Source organism: Myotis lucifugus, unplaced genomic scaffold (assembly GCF_000147115.1).
Source record: "Myotis lucifugus unplaced genomic scaffold, Myoluc2.0 scaffold_66, whole genome shotgun sequence".
Classification (NCBI taxonomy): Eukaryota; Metazoa; Chordata; class Mammalia; order Chiroptera; family Vespertilionidae; genus Myotis; species Myotis lucifugus.
Window position 1 is genome coordinate 3,813,441 of NW_005871114.1, and position 11,890 is coordinate 3,825,330.

Consider the following 11,890-nt stretch of genomic DNA (forward strand, 5'->3'; position numbering starts at 1 on the left):
AAAAAGAACTAAAATCCCGGGTCCTAAAATGACTTGCTTAAAGTCAACCAGTTAATGGCAGAGCTTTCTGGGGAGAGGGTGGGAGTGGGGGTGGGGGGAAGGTGGCAGCATCTTCCCCCCCCCCCCCCCCCTCCCCAGAAAGAGCGAAGTATCAATTCAAGCTCTGCCATTAACTGGTTGACTTTAAGCAAGTCATTTTAGGACCCGGGATTTTAGTTCTTTTTGCTATAAAAGAAAGTGAGGGCAGACATGTATTCTTTGCCTTCTCAGATGGTTTAAAGGAACTGGCCAGATACCTCCCAAACTCCAAGAATGATCTTCCTAACTAACAAACACAGCATGCTGCCCCTATCCCTTTACCCCCAACCCCATCCCTTACCACCACTGAGAAAAAGAAGCTAGATTCCCTCTGGCCCGCAGTGAAACCCCTGCCTGTGAGAACTCGGGGTTCTGAAAGGCAGGGACAGAGCTCTGGGATCTTGCAGGGAGAGGGCTTCTTTCCTCCCTGGCCCATTGCAGATCACAGCAGTCTCAGGTGTCCCCTTATAAATACAAAATGTTTGGAAACGCTCCTAAGGGTTTTTACAGCCAGTTGAAATGTGGGGCCAAGAACAAGGAGGTCCACGCACTCTTAGCTTATAGTTCTTTGTCTTTTAGGCCAGGTCTGTGGAGGTGACAAGCATGGGTCTCTGAGTTCACAGGACTAACAAAGACCCTTCTGAATATCAGTGGAAAATTCTGGTTCTGTCCCAGGTATTACATAAACCGAGGGTCAGCGAGAGGATAGCTAACAAGCCTGCCTCACTTGGTCTGGGGAAGGAGAGAAGGAGACATTAGCATGAGTGAAAACCACCTTTCTTCATTTATAATTCATTTATAATTCATTTATAATTCAAGAAATATGCACTGAAGACTGACTGTCAGAGAAACTCTGAACTGGGGTCTGTAGTGGGGGAAGGGACTATGAGGGGATGTGAAATCCAAGCTTAGGACTGAAGGAGGGGTAGGAATTAGCCAGGTGGAGAGTGATGATCTAAGCCAGGGATAGGCTAACTTATGCTATACAGGACCAGATAATAAATACTGTATTTCAGTCTTTGCAAGCCATACAATCTCTACTGCAGCTGCTCAAACCTGCCGTTACAGGAAGAATGCACATACAGAAAATAGATAAAAGAATGAGTGTGAACACTGAAATTGGAATTTCATATAATTTCCACATGTCACAAAATATTATTCTTCTTTTGATTTTTTGAACCCTTTAAAAATGAGGAACCACTCTTAGCTTATAGTTTAAGAACATCTGTATTAAGATATATGGGCGTTGCCCTAACCGGTTTGGCTCAGTGGATAGGAGCGTCGGCCTGCGGACTCAAGGGTCCCAGGTTCGATTCCGGTCAAGGGCATATACCTTAGTTGTGGGCACATACCTAGTAGGGAGTGTGCAGGAGGCAGCTGATCGATGTTTCTCTCTCATCGATGTTTCTAACTCTCTATCCCTCTCCCTTCCTCTCTGTAAAAATATCAATAAAATATATATTTTTTTAAAAAAGATATATGGGCGTTTAGGCAAGGCCATTCCTGAACTAAGACGATAACAGGCATTTCTAAACCATATATACCCTTAGACTCTCATATCTGCAGCTGGGACTAGGGTGAGACAACGGAGCTGCCTAGGCCTCAAAATTTAAGGAGGCACTCACTAGAAAGCGGAGGGTTGGCACTTGCAAGACCCCGAGAGTAAGTGCCTCCTTAAATCTTGCATTCTAGGAATTTCACTTGTGTCACCCAAGGCTGAGCCTTGCTCCAGCCTGTGCATGATGGAGTGTATTGCTGTGAAGTGGTCACCTCCTCCTCAACCATCTCTGCCTTGGATGCCTTTCTTGCAATGCACAACTTTGCAGATGACAATCTGGTTCCCAGCCAGGGTCTGGAGTACACAATTTGGATAATAAGAAAAACAACAGGCAGAAGAAGAGGGAGAAACTATAAAGACTGGAGTTTGGAGAGAATTTGGGAGAGAAGATTAAAAAATTTTACTTGAGTCCTAGCTGGTTTGGCTCAATGGATAGAGTGTTGGCCCGTCAACTGAAGGGTCATGGGTTCAATTCTGGTCAAGAGCATGTACCTTGGTTGCAGGGTCAATCCCCGGCCCTGATCAGGGCACATCCAGGAGGCAACCAGTCCACATGTCTCTCTTACATCGATGTTTCTGTCTATGTGTCTCTCCCCCTTCCTTCCACTCTCTCGAAAAATCAATGGAAAAAATATCCTTGGGTGAGGATTAATAAAAAATTTTTTTTTTTACTTGAAAGCTTACTTACAAGTTTTATTATGCATTAAAATTGTAAACTTTCTTTGTCACTCTCTTGAATTTCACTCATTATATTTACAACTATACTTACATCTAGATATATATTGCATATCATATACCTGATCATGAACGTATATCCAGAATATATAAAGAATTCAATAATAATAAAAAAGACCCAATTTTAAAAGATGGACAAAGGATTTAATGGCCAATGAGCACAGGAAAAGATGTTCAACATCATAAGACTTCAGGAAAATGCAAATAAAAACTACAATGAGATATCACTTCATATCCACAAGGATGGCTATAAGCAAAAAGATGGACACTAAGAAATGTTGGTCAGGATGTGGAGCAATTGGAACCCTCACCCACTGCCAGTGGGAATGTAAAAAGGTACAGCAGCTTTGTAAATCTGCTTTTTTAAAAGTTTAAACTCAGTTATATGACTCAGCAATTCCACTCCCAGATATAAACCCAAGAGAAATGAAAACATACTCCTAAGAGCCAAAAAGTGGAAAAAACACAGTATCCATCAACTCAAAAAGATGAATGAATAGATAAAAATGTAGCATATTCATACAGTGGAATATAGTAAAAAAAAGAAAAGAAAAAAAGCCAAGTACTGATACATGTTACAATATAGACAAACTGTAAACCTTAAAAACATTGCGCTAAGTCAGCGGTTCTCAACCTGTGGGTCGCGACCCCTTTGGCGGTCGAACGACCCTTTCATAGGGGTCGCCTGAGACCATCCTGCATATCAGATATTTACATGACGATTCATAACAGTAGCAACAGTACAGTTATGAAGTAGCAACGAAAATAATTTTATGGTTGGGTCACAACATGAGGAACTGTATTTAAAGGGCCAGAAGGTTGAGAACCACTGCGCTAAGTGAAAGAAGCCAGTCACAAAAGACCACATGCTATATGAACCCATTCATATGAAAGTTCAGACTAGGGAAGTCTATAAGCACAACATAGATTAGTGAATGCTTAGGGTTGGGGGAGAGGGGAAGGGATGGAGAGAATGGAGGTGATAGCTAAAGGGTATGGGTTTCTTTTTGAGTTGATGGAAATGCTTTAAAATTGTGGTGATGTTTGCACATACCTGTGAATACACCAAAACACTGAATTGTATACTCTAAAGAGATGAACTGTATGCTATATGAATTATATGTCAATAAGGCTGTTAAAAGAAGAAGAAATTGAAGCATTTCTCCTTCCCTCCAAGGGTTTCAAAGAATAAGCTCTCCTTGTCCTTGAAAGATAGTCTTTGTATTGCTAAAGACTGGGGTGGTTTTCTGCTGTTCTCTTTCTGAGGGTTTGAGGGGTGCTGGCCTAAATGAGAGGGTAGGGGCTGAGGTTCAAGGGCCGAGTGTTGGGGTTTGGGACTTAGATGCCTGAACTCTGTAGGACCCTTATTTAATCTGAGCCTCTGTATGTGTCCAGGCCAGCCACTAGAACAAAGAACCAATGGACGGGGCACCATTTTGGTTTCATGGGGCTCTTCAGGGCCACCATTGTCTGAAAGCAACTTTTCATGAGGGCCCTGCCTGAGCCACAGATTAGTCTAGTCATAGAGGTTTCAAGGGATGGTCACCCCTAGTACCCCCTATGATGTGATAGTTCTTGAATGCTGAGTCATTTGGTCACCAGAGAAGAAACCTCTGTACTACTCCCTCAGGGTTTATAGTGCTGTTCTTGAATCAGCGCTGGAGGAGGGGATCAAGGGGATCAAGGGTGAGTGGATCAAAGGGCGAGGGATACTCTTAATCACACATCACTCTGGAGAGGTCATTCTATGGGCAGCCTGAGGGCCTCCTGTGTGAAAATGCAGGGTGTGGATTAGATCAGGGATCCATCTGATGGTCCCATCCTTGCCCACGGGTTCTGATTCTTTTCAGGCCACATTCTAACCATGGCCCACTTCCAGGGATGGAGCTTCTTCAGCTGCCAATTCCCATTATGCAGGGTATCTGGGGAAAGGAATAAAAAGTCCTAATGCTGGTACTGTCCCAAGGCTAACATGAGAATAACAGTGGCCATGGATATATTCTCTTCAACTACAGTCCAACCAGGGTCAGTGTTTTTCATTCCATTTTTTGGCCAAAGAGCTGGTGTAACTACAGTGTGGAAGTAAGTTTACCCTAAACTGTCCCAATGCAGCTAATAAGTGAAAGTTGACCAACTATCACAGAGCTGGCCTCTGATGGCCCGTCACATTTTCCACTGATGCACTAGATGTGACTAAACTGCACAGGGACTGGCCAGGAGCTGGATTCCCTTTCACTGTGCTCAGCAGGAAGGGGCCAGCCTCCTCCTATAGCCATGTCATGAACCTGACATAACCCTGAGTCATGGAAGAGGAGGCCCTGCATGTCACCAAGCAGAGGCTTTCAGCTTAGCCTGTGTTCCCTGTGAAATTTTAATTAGTTCAAGGTCCAAATTATACCCAAGATGCAGGGAGACCAAATTCCCAGACGAGAAAACAAGACATGTTGCTATTTCACCAGCCACCTATTAACAACACTGAACGGCATGGCTCAACAGATATTTGATCACCCATAAAAGTTACAAAGGAAATGAATTTGTTATTGGTTGGCCCCTTTACATGTAACAGAAAATATAGAATCAAGGACATATATACCAACAATACCAACGAAGGTATTTATATTAAACACTCAAAAAATTTTCCATAGCCTCTTAAGTTTAATTTTCTGTATTGGAGAGTAGAAAAAACGTGAAGACACATTTTAGAAGGAAGAAAGCAGAAAAGGAACTAGCAACATAGAAGCTGGTTTTATCTTTCCTTTATAATTTATAATTTTTCTATTTTGATTTCTTAAAACTTCACTTTTTTTTTCTATTTTGTTGTACCTATTGTACATTAAATCCTCTTGTGGATCCAAGCAGGGACATAAATAAAGCGGTAATTACAGGAGCTGGTGGACTTTCGGCCCTGGCTACCCTCGTTTCCTCCACGCTCCATCATTCAGTGCACACGGAACTCAGGTTACATGACTGGTTCCAGCAGAGGCAGAACTTCTTGTACTTCGGATTCAGAATAACTCTAGGTACCTAAACTCCCCAAAATTCAGGCAGGGAGAGAATTTTTTTAAAAAAGGGAAAACACCCTTAACCAATCTCTAACTTGGACACTTTAGCCACTTGCCAAAATATATCATCTTTGTGAGCCAATAAATTGAAAGCAGGAGAAAGGGAGTGTGGCTGTAACTGGATAAGGGTTAGGGTTTTAATTTTTTACAAGCAGGGAGGAGGATACCAATATGGTTAGTCAGGCAGCCAGCATTAATCCTCATTAATGTCTCCCATTCAAATCCATGCTCCTCTGAACAGCTGTGCAAATATAAAGTAATTGGGTCATTTTGACAAAGGCACACAAGGAAAAAAAAGTTAAGTGAGGCAAAGGAACTAATTGGATAAATAACACATTCTTTAAATGTGTGGGGAGGATTGTTCAAACGACCACATCATAGATTAAGGGACATACATTCAAATTCATACCGCTGTAAACTTGCCCGTGTCAGAAGCTACCAAGAGCACAGGTTGGGGACATGTGCATGACAAAGTATGTAATAAGTGACCGGAGTGAGAGCAGTGGCACCCATTTTGCATGAGGCCTTGCCAACTGACTCCAAAGACCGTGTTTCTTAGTCTGACATTGTCCTGTTTTCTATATACTTGGCATTATGGAGAGTAGAAAAAAAGTAGGGCCATTTCTTGCCCTTAATACATTTACAGTCTGATTGGGGGACACATCTATACTTAATTCCTTGAACGTTAAGAACACAATAGAAATTTAAATATAGCAAAGTGAACGTTAAATATATTTAACGTTCATAATAAAAGAGTAATATGCTAATTAGACTGGACATCTTCCGGACGTCCTTCCAGACAAAGCCATGGTGGCAGGGGCCAAGGCAGAGGCGGTTAGTGGCAATCAGGCCAGCAGGGGAGAGCAGTTAGGGGTGACCAGGCCAGCAGGGGTGAGCAGTTAGGGGCGACCAGGCCAGCAAGGGAGGGCAGTTAGGGGTGACCAGGCAGGCAGGCGAGCGGTTAGGAGCCAGTTGTCCCGATTTCGAGAGGGATGTCCGACTGCTGGATTAGACCCGATCCCAAGGAATCTCAGAATGAAGAGGATGCAAGTCGGGCTGAAGGATCCCCCCCCCTCCCCCCATGTACGAATTTCGTGTATATCGGGCCTCTAGTGTGAAATAATCAGAAGACTGGAACTATAAGCATAACATTAGAATCTGCATTTTTTTTTTTTTTTAGCTGAAGGAAGCACTTTATAGGAGCTGAGGGAAAGTGGCTAAAATTCATCAACTTTTGAGAAGGATTTCCACCAGACTGAAAACAAGACAAAACATAACATACAGGGAGAATACCATACTTTAGAAAATACTGATCCATTCCTGCCACGGAATGGATGTTCAAAAAGGTCTTTGCCTTTCAGAACTCTCCCTTGAGAAAGGACAGGAGGACAGTCAGCCTATCCCCCAGCTTCATGTTAAGGATTAATAAAAATGCCCACCACCTCCCAGAAACCCAGTCAGAGAGGAGAGAGAAGTTCCTGGAGTTGACTCTGACTGAGGTGTGGTGACCTCTCCCAGCCTCCAGAGACTAGGAGGGAGGAGATGATTTGACTCATCTCTTCGGTTCTTTTCATTGGAAATGACCAATCCAGGGCCTCTGACAGGCTGAAAGGGGCAGATTTAAGCTAAGGACCTGTGAACATTCTCAGAAGTGGTAGGGCTGCAGGAACTGGAGGATAAGTACAGGCATGCCAAAAGTTATCCTGCAGTTTATAGCACATTCACAGCCCTCGTGTCTGCATAAGTGTGTGTGGGGAACTATGATAACGGTTCTCAAACAATCTACTTCCACTCACTTTGCTATATTTAAATTTCTATTGTGTTCTTAATGTTCAACTTCAGGTGAATGTGAATTGCTGCCTTTTTAAGTGGGCTGACACATTGCTGTGATGAACCTTTTTCTCCCTGCATGGACAAAATTCAGAATTCGGTCAGAAGAGCTGGGGAGCATGTGGGTAACTGACACCACCTTGACTGTGACTCAGGTTTCATGAGGTATCAGGTGAAGAAGTAAAAACAAACCTGCTAACACTTGGTGGGGTGAAGGGTAGGTCGAATGCACAGCGAGAAGGGCCTTCAGGCTCCCTGGTCAGGCCTGACACTCCTGAGAGCCCTGGCAGTGTCATGGTCTTTAGGGCAGAGGAAACAGTCCCCAAATGTCCTGATGAAGACCAAAGAATTTAAGCTCCTGGTCAGTGGCTCTCGACTCCACAGAATCACAGAATTACCCAAAGGAATTTTGAAAAAAATATTCAAGCTGCGCCCTACCCTAGTGATTCTGATTCAGAGGTTCTGGGGGTGGAGGAGTGGGGGGGAATGGACACTGTGATTCAAACATGTAACAGGGTTAGAAGCACCATATCAAACACAGTCAAGTCCGAAAAATCTAAGCATCAGTGAATGTGGCTACTAAGTCAACAGGTGCTGAAATGAACAGAATTTGTCTGTTCCTTTAAAAGTTTATTCTAAATTTTATTTCTTTCTAGATCTTGAGGAATTAAGAGTGTGGGCTGCCTGGATCACAATCCTGGTTACACCACTTATTAGCTAAGTGACCTTGGACAGGGTACATGACTTCTCTAAGACTCAGTTTTCTTAGCAATACTACAGTGTTAATAAGCATACCAATACCAGAGGGGAATTAAGATGATTGCATGAAATCAAGAATAAATATTTGGTCTGGCTGGTGTGGCTCAGTGGTTGAATGCTGACCTATGAACCAGGAGGTCACAGTTCGTTCCCAGTCAGGGCACATGCCCAGGTTTTGGGCTCAATCTCCAGTAGGGGGAGTGCAGGAGGCAGCCAATCAACAATTATCTCTCACCACTGATGTTTCTATTTCTCTCTCCCTCTTCCTTCCTCTCTGAAATCAATAAAACTATATTTTTTTAAAAAGAATAAATTATTTGACCCAATGCCTGGCACATGTAAAATGCACAAATATTAGCTACCATATTGATGTTGATGAAAGTAAAAATATGCCAGTTATATTTCAATAAAAAGGGTGTTTTCCTAGACTGGGTAGTTATTTATAGGGCCAATTTTTAAGAAATTGTGAAACACTAGAATGTGAGAGTTAGAAATTTAACATTTCCTTCAATTATGAATATAGGCAACAAATCTCAGTAGTAGTAGCAGCAGCAGCTATGATCTTGTCACCAATAGAAATCACAAATATTTCCATATATTACAGTCATAGTAGACACCCTACAATAGTATTTATATTTAGTGTGACCAACTGCCCTTGTATGCCCAGGCTTGAGATGCTTGGGATGATAAAACTGGGAAAGTCCCAGGCAAACCATTCCTGACCTAGATTCATCACTACTTTGAAGTTAAGGTAGTTAGCACGTCACTGGGTACCATCGTTTAGTGTGCTAATAAAGAAGTGCCTATCCTGCTGTGTCATAATTTCAAAAAATGTCTTGATAAATTTATATCCACATAATCTGTGTCCTTTATAATGTTTTGTATTTCATTCGATGCATTTAAAAGCATTCTGAGTCCATGGGCTTCACCAAATGGCCAAAGGGGGTCCATGGCACAAAAAAGGTGAAGAGGGAAGCAACTGGGAATGCTGGTTGGAAAATGGAGGAAACCGGACTTTAAGTTCCTTTCGGCCTTGCAAACTAAAAGCACAATAAAAGAAGACATAGGCATATATTTCCGAAGGACACAACAAAATTCAGAGTTTTTCCACTACCAGGAGTTTCTTTCTTATAATTCCACACACAGTAACCAGGGAATCTCTGTAATGTCTCCACTCCTGATGGCATACCTATGCGTATTTTGTTACCTATATTGTTGCAGAGTTAACTCAGCCTAGACAGCTATCCATTGGAGTAACTGTTATATCTACTTGTTTCCAATAACTACAAATACTTCCCCTGTAAATCATAATTTGACAGAATTTAAAATTTTACATGAATTAAGACAATGAAAATTTGGATTTTGAAATATCAAGCTTAAAAAAATGATCGAAAGAAACTTTCACTCTTACCGGATACCACTGGGCTTCTGACAGACATGGGCTCCCATCTTGCCTAATCAGCACTGTTGATAGCTGGCCCGTTACTCTCCCACAAGGCAACGAGCTTCCACTTCTCTTCATATCAATGTAACTCCAAGCTGCCAGTCCAATGTGACCAGAAGGCAGAGTCCTCACAATTGCCCTTGTCCCAGTATACACAGATTTCTTAACTTCTCTGTCATTTTTACAAAATCTCCTCACTAACAAAGTAGATCGCTCCTTTTTACTTTTAAAATAATCTTCTACGTCTTCACAATTATCAGGGAAGTCCTCAAAATGGCTCAGAAAAGTCTCAGCAGATGGACTATCAGTAAAACCCTCCCTGCAGAAGCTGTCACTAGAACATACCACGTTGGCCTTTCGGCAGGAAGCTTCACAGCACATGTATTCATCGTTCAAGGCGTCACAATGATCACCCTGTCGCTGCTTGTTCTCATTATCACAGCTTTTTGCCAATTCCATCAGTTTGCAAGTATATGCCATATAATTTTTCTTTTGCTCCCTACCAACATCAGGCAGTGATACACAGTTTCCACAATCATCCAAAATCAAGTTGTCTGATAGGGAACAGACACTGTCCGACATTCTTCGGTCAAGCTCATAATGAAAGTGAAATACCGCCAAATCGCTGTCGGGGTGTGCCCTGCTGGTTGCTGATTGATTTCCTAAGGGACGAATGCCCGTGGGAGGTCTGTCTAGTTCCAGTTGAATCCCAGGGAACACCTTTCTTTCCAGGGAAGAAGGGATTCCAGTTTCCAAATGCAGGCCTTCCTCTACAACAGAATCGCATGTTTTGTAAAACTGGCTCTGAGGAAGACCACACTGACGGTTTTCCAATATGTTGTTGCCGTTCACGTTAAGGTTCTTCACAGAATCGGGCATGTTTTTCTCCCAGCACGTTTCGTTACTGTTCTCATCACTCATGATTTTCCCCCTTGTTGTTGAGAGAATCCTAGGCAAGTTGCTTCCAGAAGTTTCCTCATTGGGTTTGTTCAGTTTTGAGATGGTATGAGAAGTCGGCCTACTCTGCCCAGGAGTATGTGTCTTTGGAACACTGACGCCTGAGGCCTTTTCACTACTTTCATCTGCAGCTGACTGAGAAGACACCACTTTTCTCTGAGTCACAGGTATGAGATCAGAAGCTGCCATTTCTTCAGAAGTCATCTTGACCAACACACGGGCTTTACCGACTGTTCTGTTTCTCCTTCCTGATGATCATGTCAAGATTCTAATAAAATGATTGGCTATTAAAATAATCTCAGATATAAAATTCCTTTGAGAAACAAAGCGACAGTTCCTTTGATTCAGGTACATTAAGAGTCAGATAAATTTCCCCAGTTTTAACTTCCTAGTATGTGCAATAGGTTTTTCTAGATCAGGGTTTTAGAGTGGTGGATAATTTTCTTTCCTCTGTTATTTAAAGCAATTCTTTCGAAGAATTCTATTCAGGATTGCATTCTGCAACTTGTGATCCATCACTGACTTGTAATGATTTAAAATTCCAGTTTGAATGTTTCCTGTAAGAGAAAGGGATAATGTCAAACACTGTGGAATTGAATGAATTTTTTAATGAACTCATAATTCTAAGCTAATGCAAAATATGAACCAATTTGGGGGAAGGAGTTTTGCAATCAGAAGTTAGTTTTACAGTCACAGGGATATAAAGTACAGCATAGAGAATATAGTTAATAATACTGCAATAACTATGTGTAATGTCACATGGGTACTATATTTATTGGGGGTGATCACTTTGTAAGTTACATAAATGTCAAATCACTAAGCTGTATACCTGAAACTAACATACTATTGCCTGTCAACTGTAATTTAAAAAAAAATTTTGAAGATAAAAAAGAGGTTAGTTTTAATGCTTTAGGTATTAATTTTTCTGATTTAATATTTCAGAATTTCTCATTCCAATCAAAATGAAGTAATGGGCACCAAATTTATCCTTTTCTCTTAAACAACTGCCTTTGCATTACAATGGTAGAGTTGAAAAGTTGTGACAGAGGCCATGTGGCCCAAAAGCCAAAAGTATTTACCATCTGGCTCTTTATAGAAAATGCCTGCCAAACCATACACTAGATAAATGAGTTAATGAAATGCTTGTTTAGAGTAAGAGAACTAAGTGGGAGGCTTGACAGCAATCTTCATACATTTGCAGAACTGAAATAAGGAAATAGCCTTGTTTCATATTGTTTCAGGGTGGGTGGGTAGGGACTGGGAGGAAGGGGGTAAAGGGGGGGAGGAACAAGAGATATCTGTAATACTATCAACACCATATATATATATATATATATATATATATGGTGTCCCAAAATTCACGCAAGAAGTAATTTTGATAGAAAACACCGGTTTATAATTAAAAATTGTAAATTTTTTATTGATTCATAAAGTATACAGTATAGGGTTATGTATGGAATAGCACAT

At 41.6% G+C, this 11,890-nt stretch overlaps 1 protein-coding gene across 1 annotated transcript in view; it reads right to left on the reverse strand.

Moving 5' to 3' along the window:
* PLCE1 (phospholipase C epsilon 1) overlaps window positions 1–10,964 on the reverse strand; it is a 247,136-nt gene extending 236,172 nt beyond the window's left edge. The window contains exon 1 of the mRNA XM_023754835.1: window positions 9,434–10,964. Coding sequence (XP_023610603.1) covers window positions 9,434–10,627 — 1,194 coding nt within the window. The 5' untranslated portion in view covers window positions 10,628–10,964. The remainder of the gene's footprint in view (window positions 1–9,433) is intronic.
* Between the last annotated feature and the right edge of the window lie 926 nt (window positions 10,965–11,890).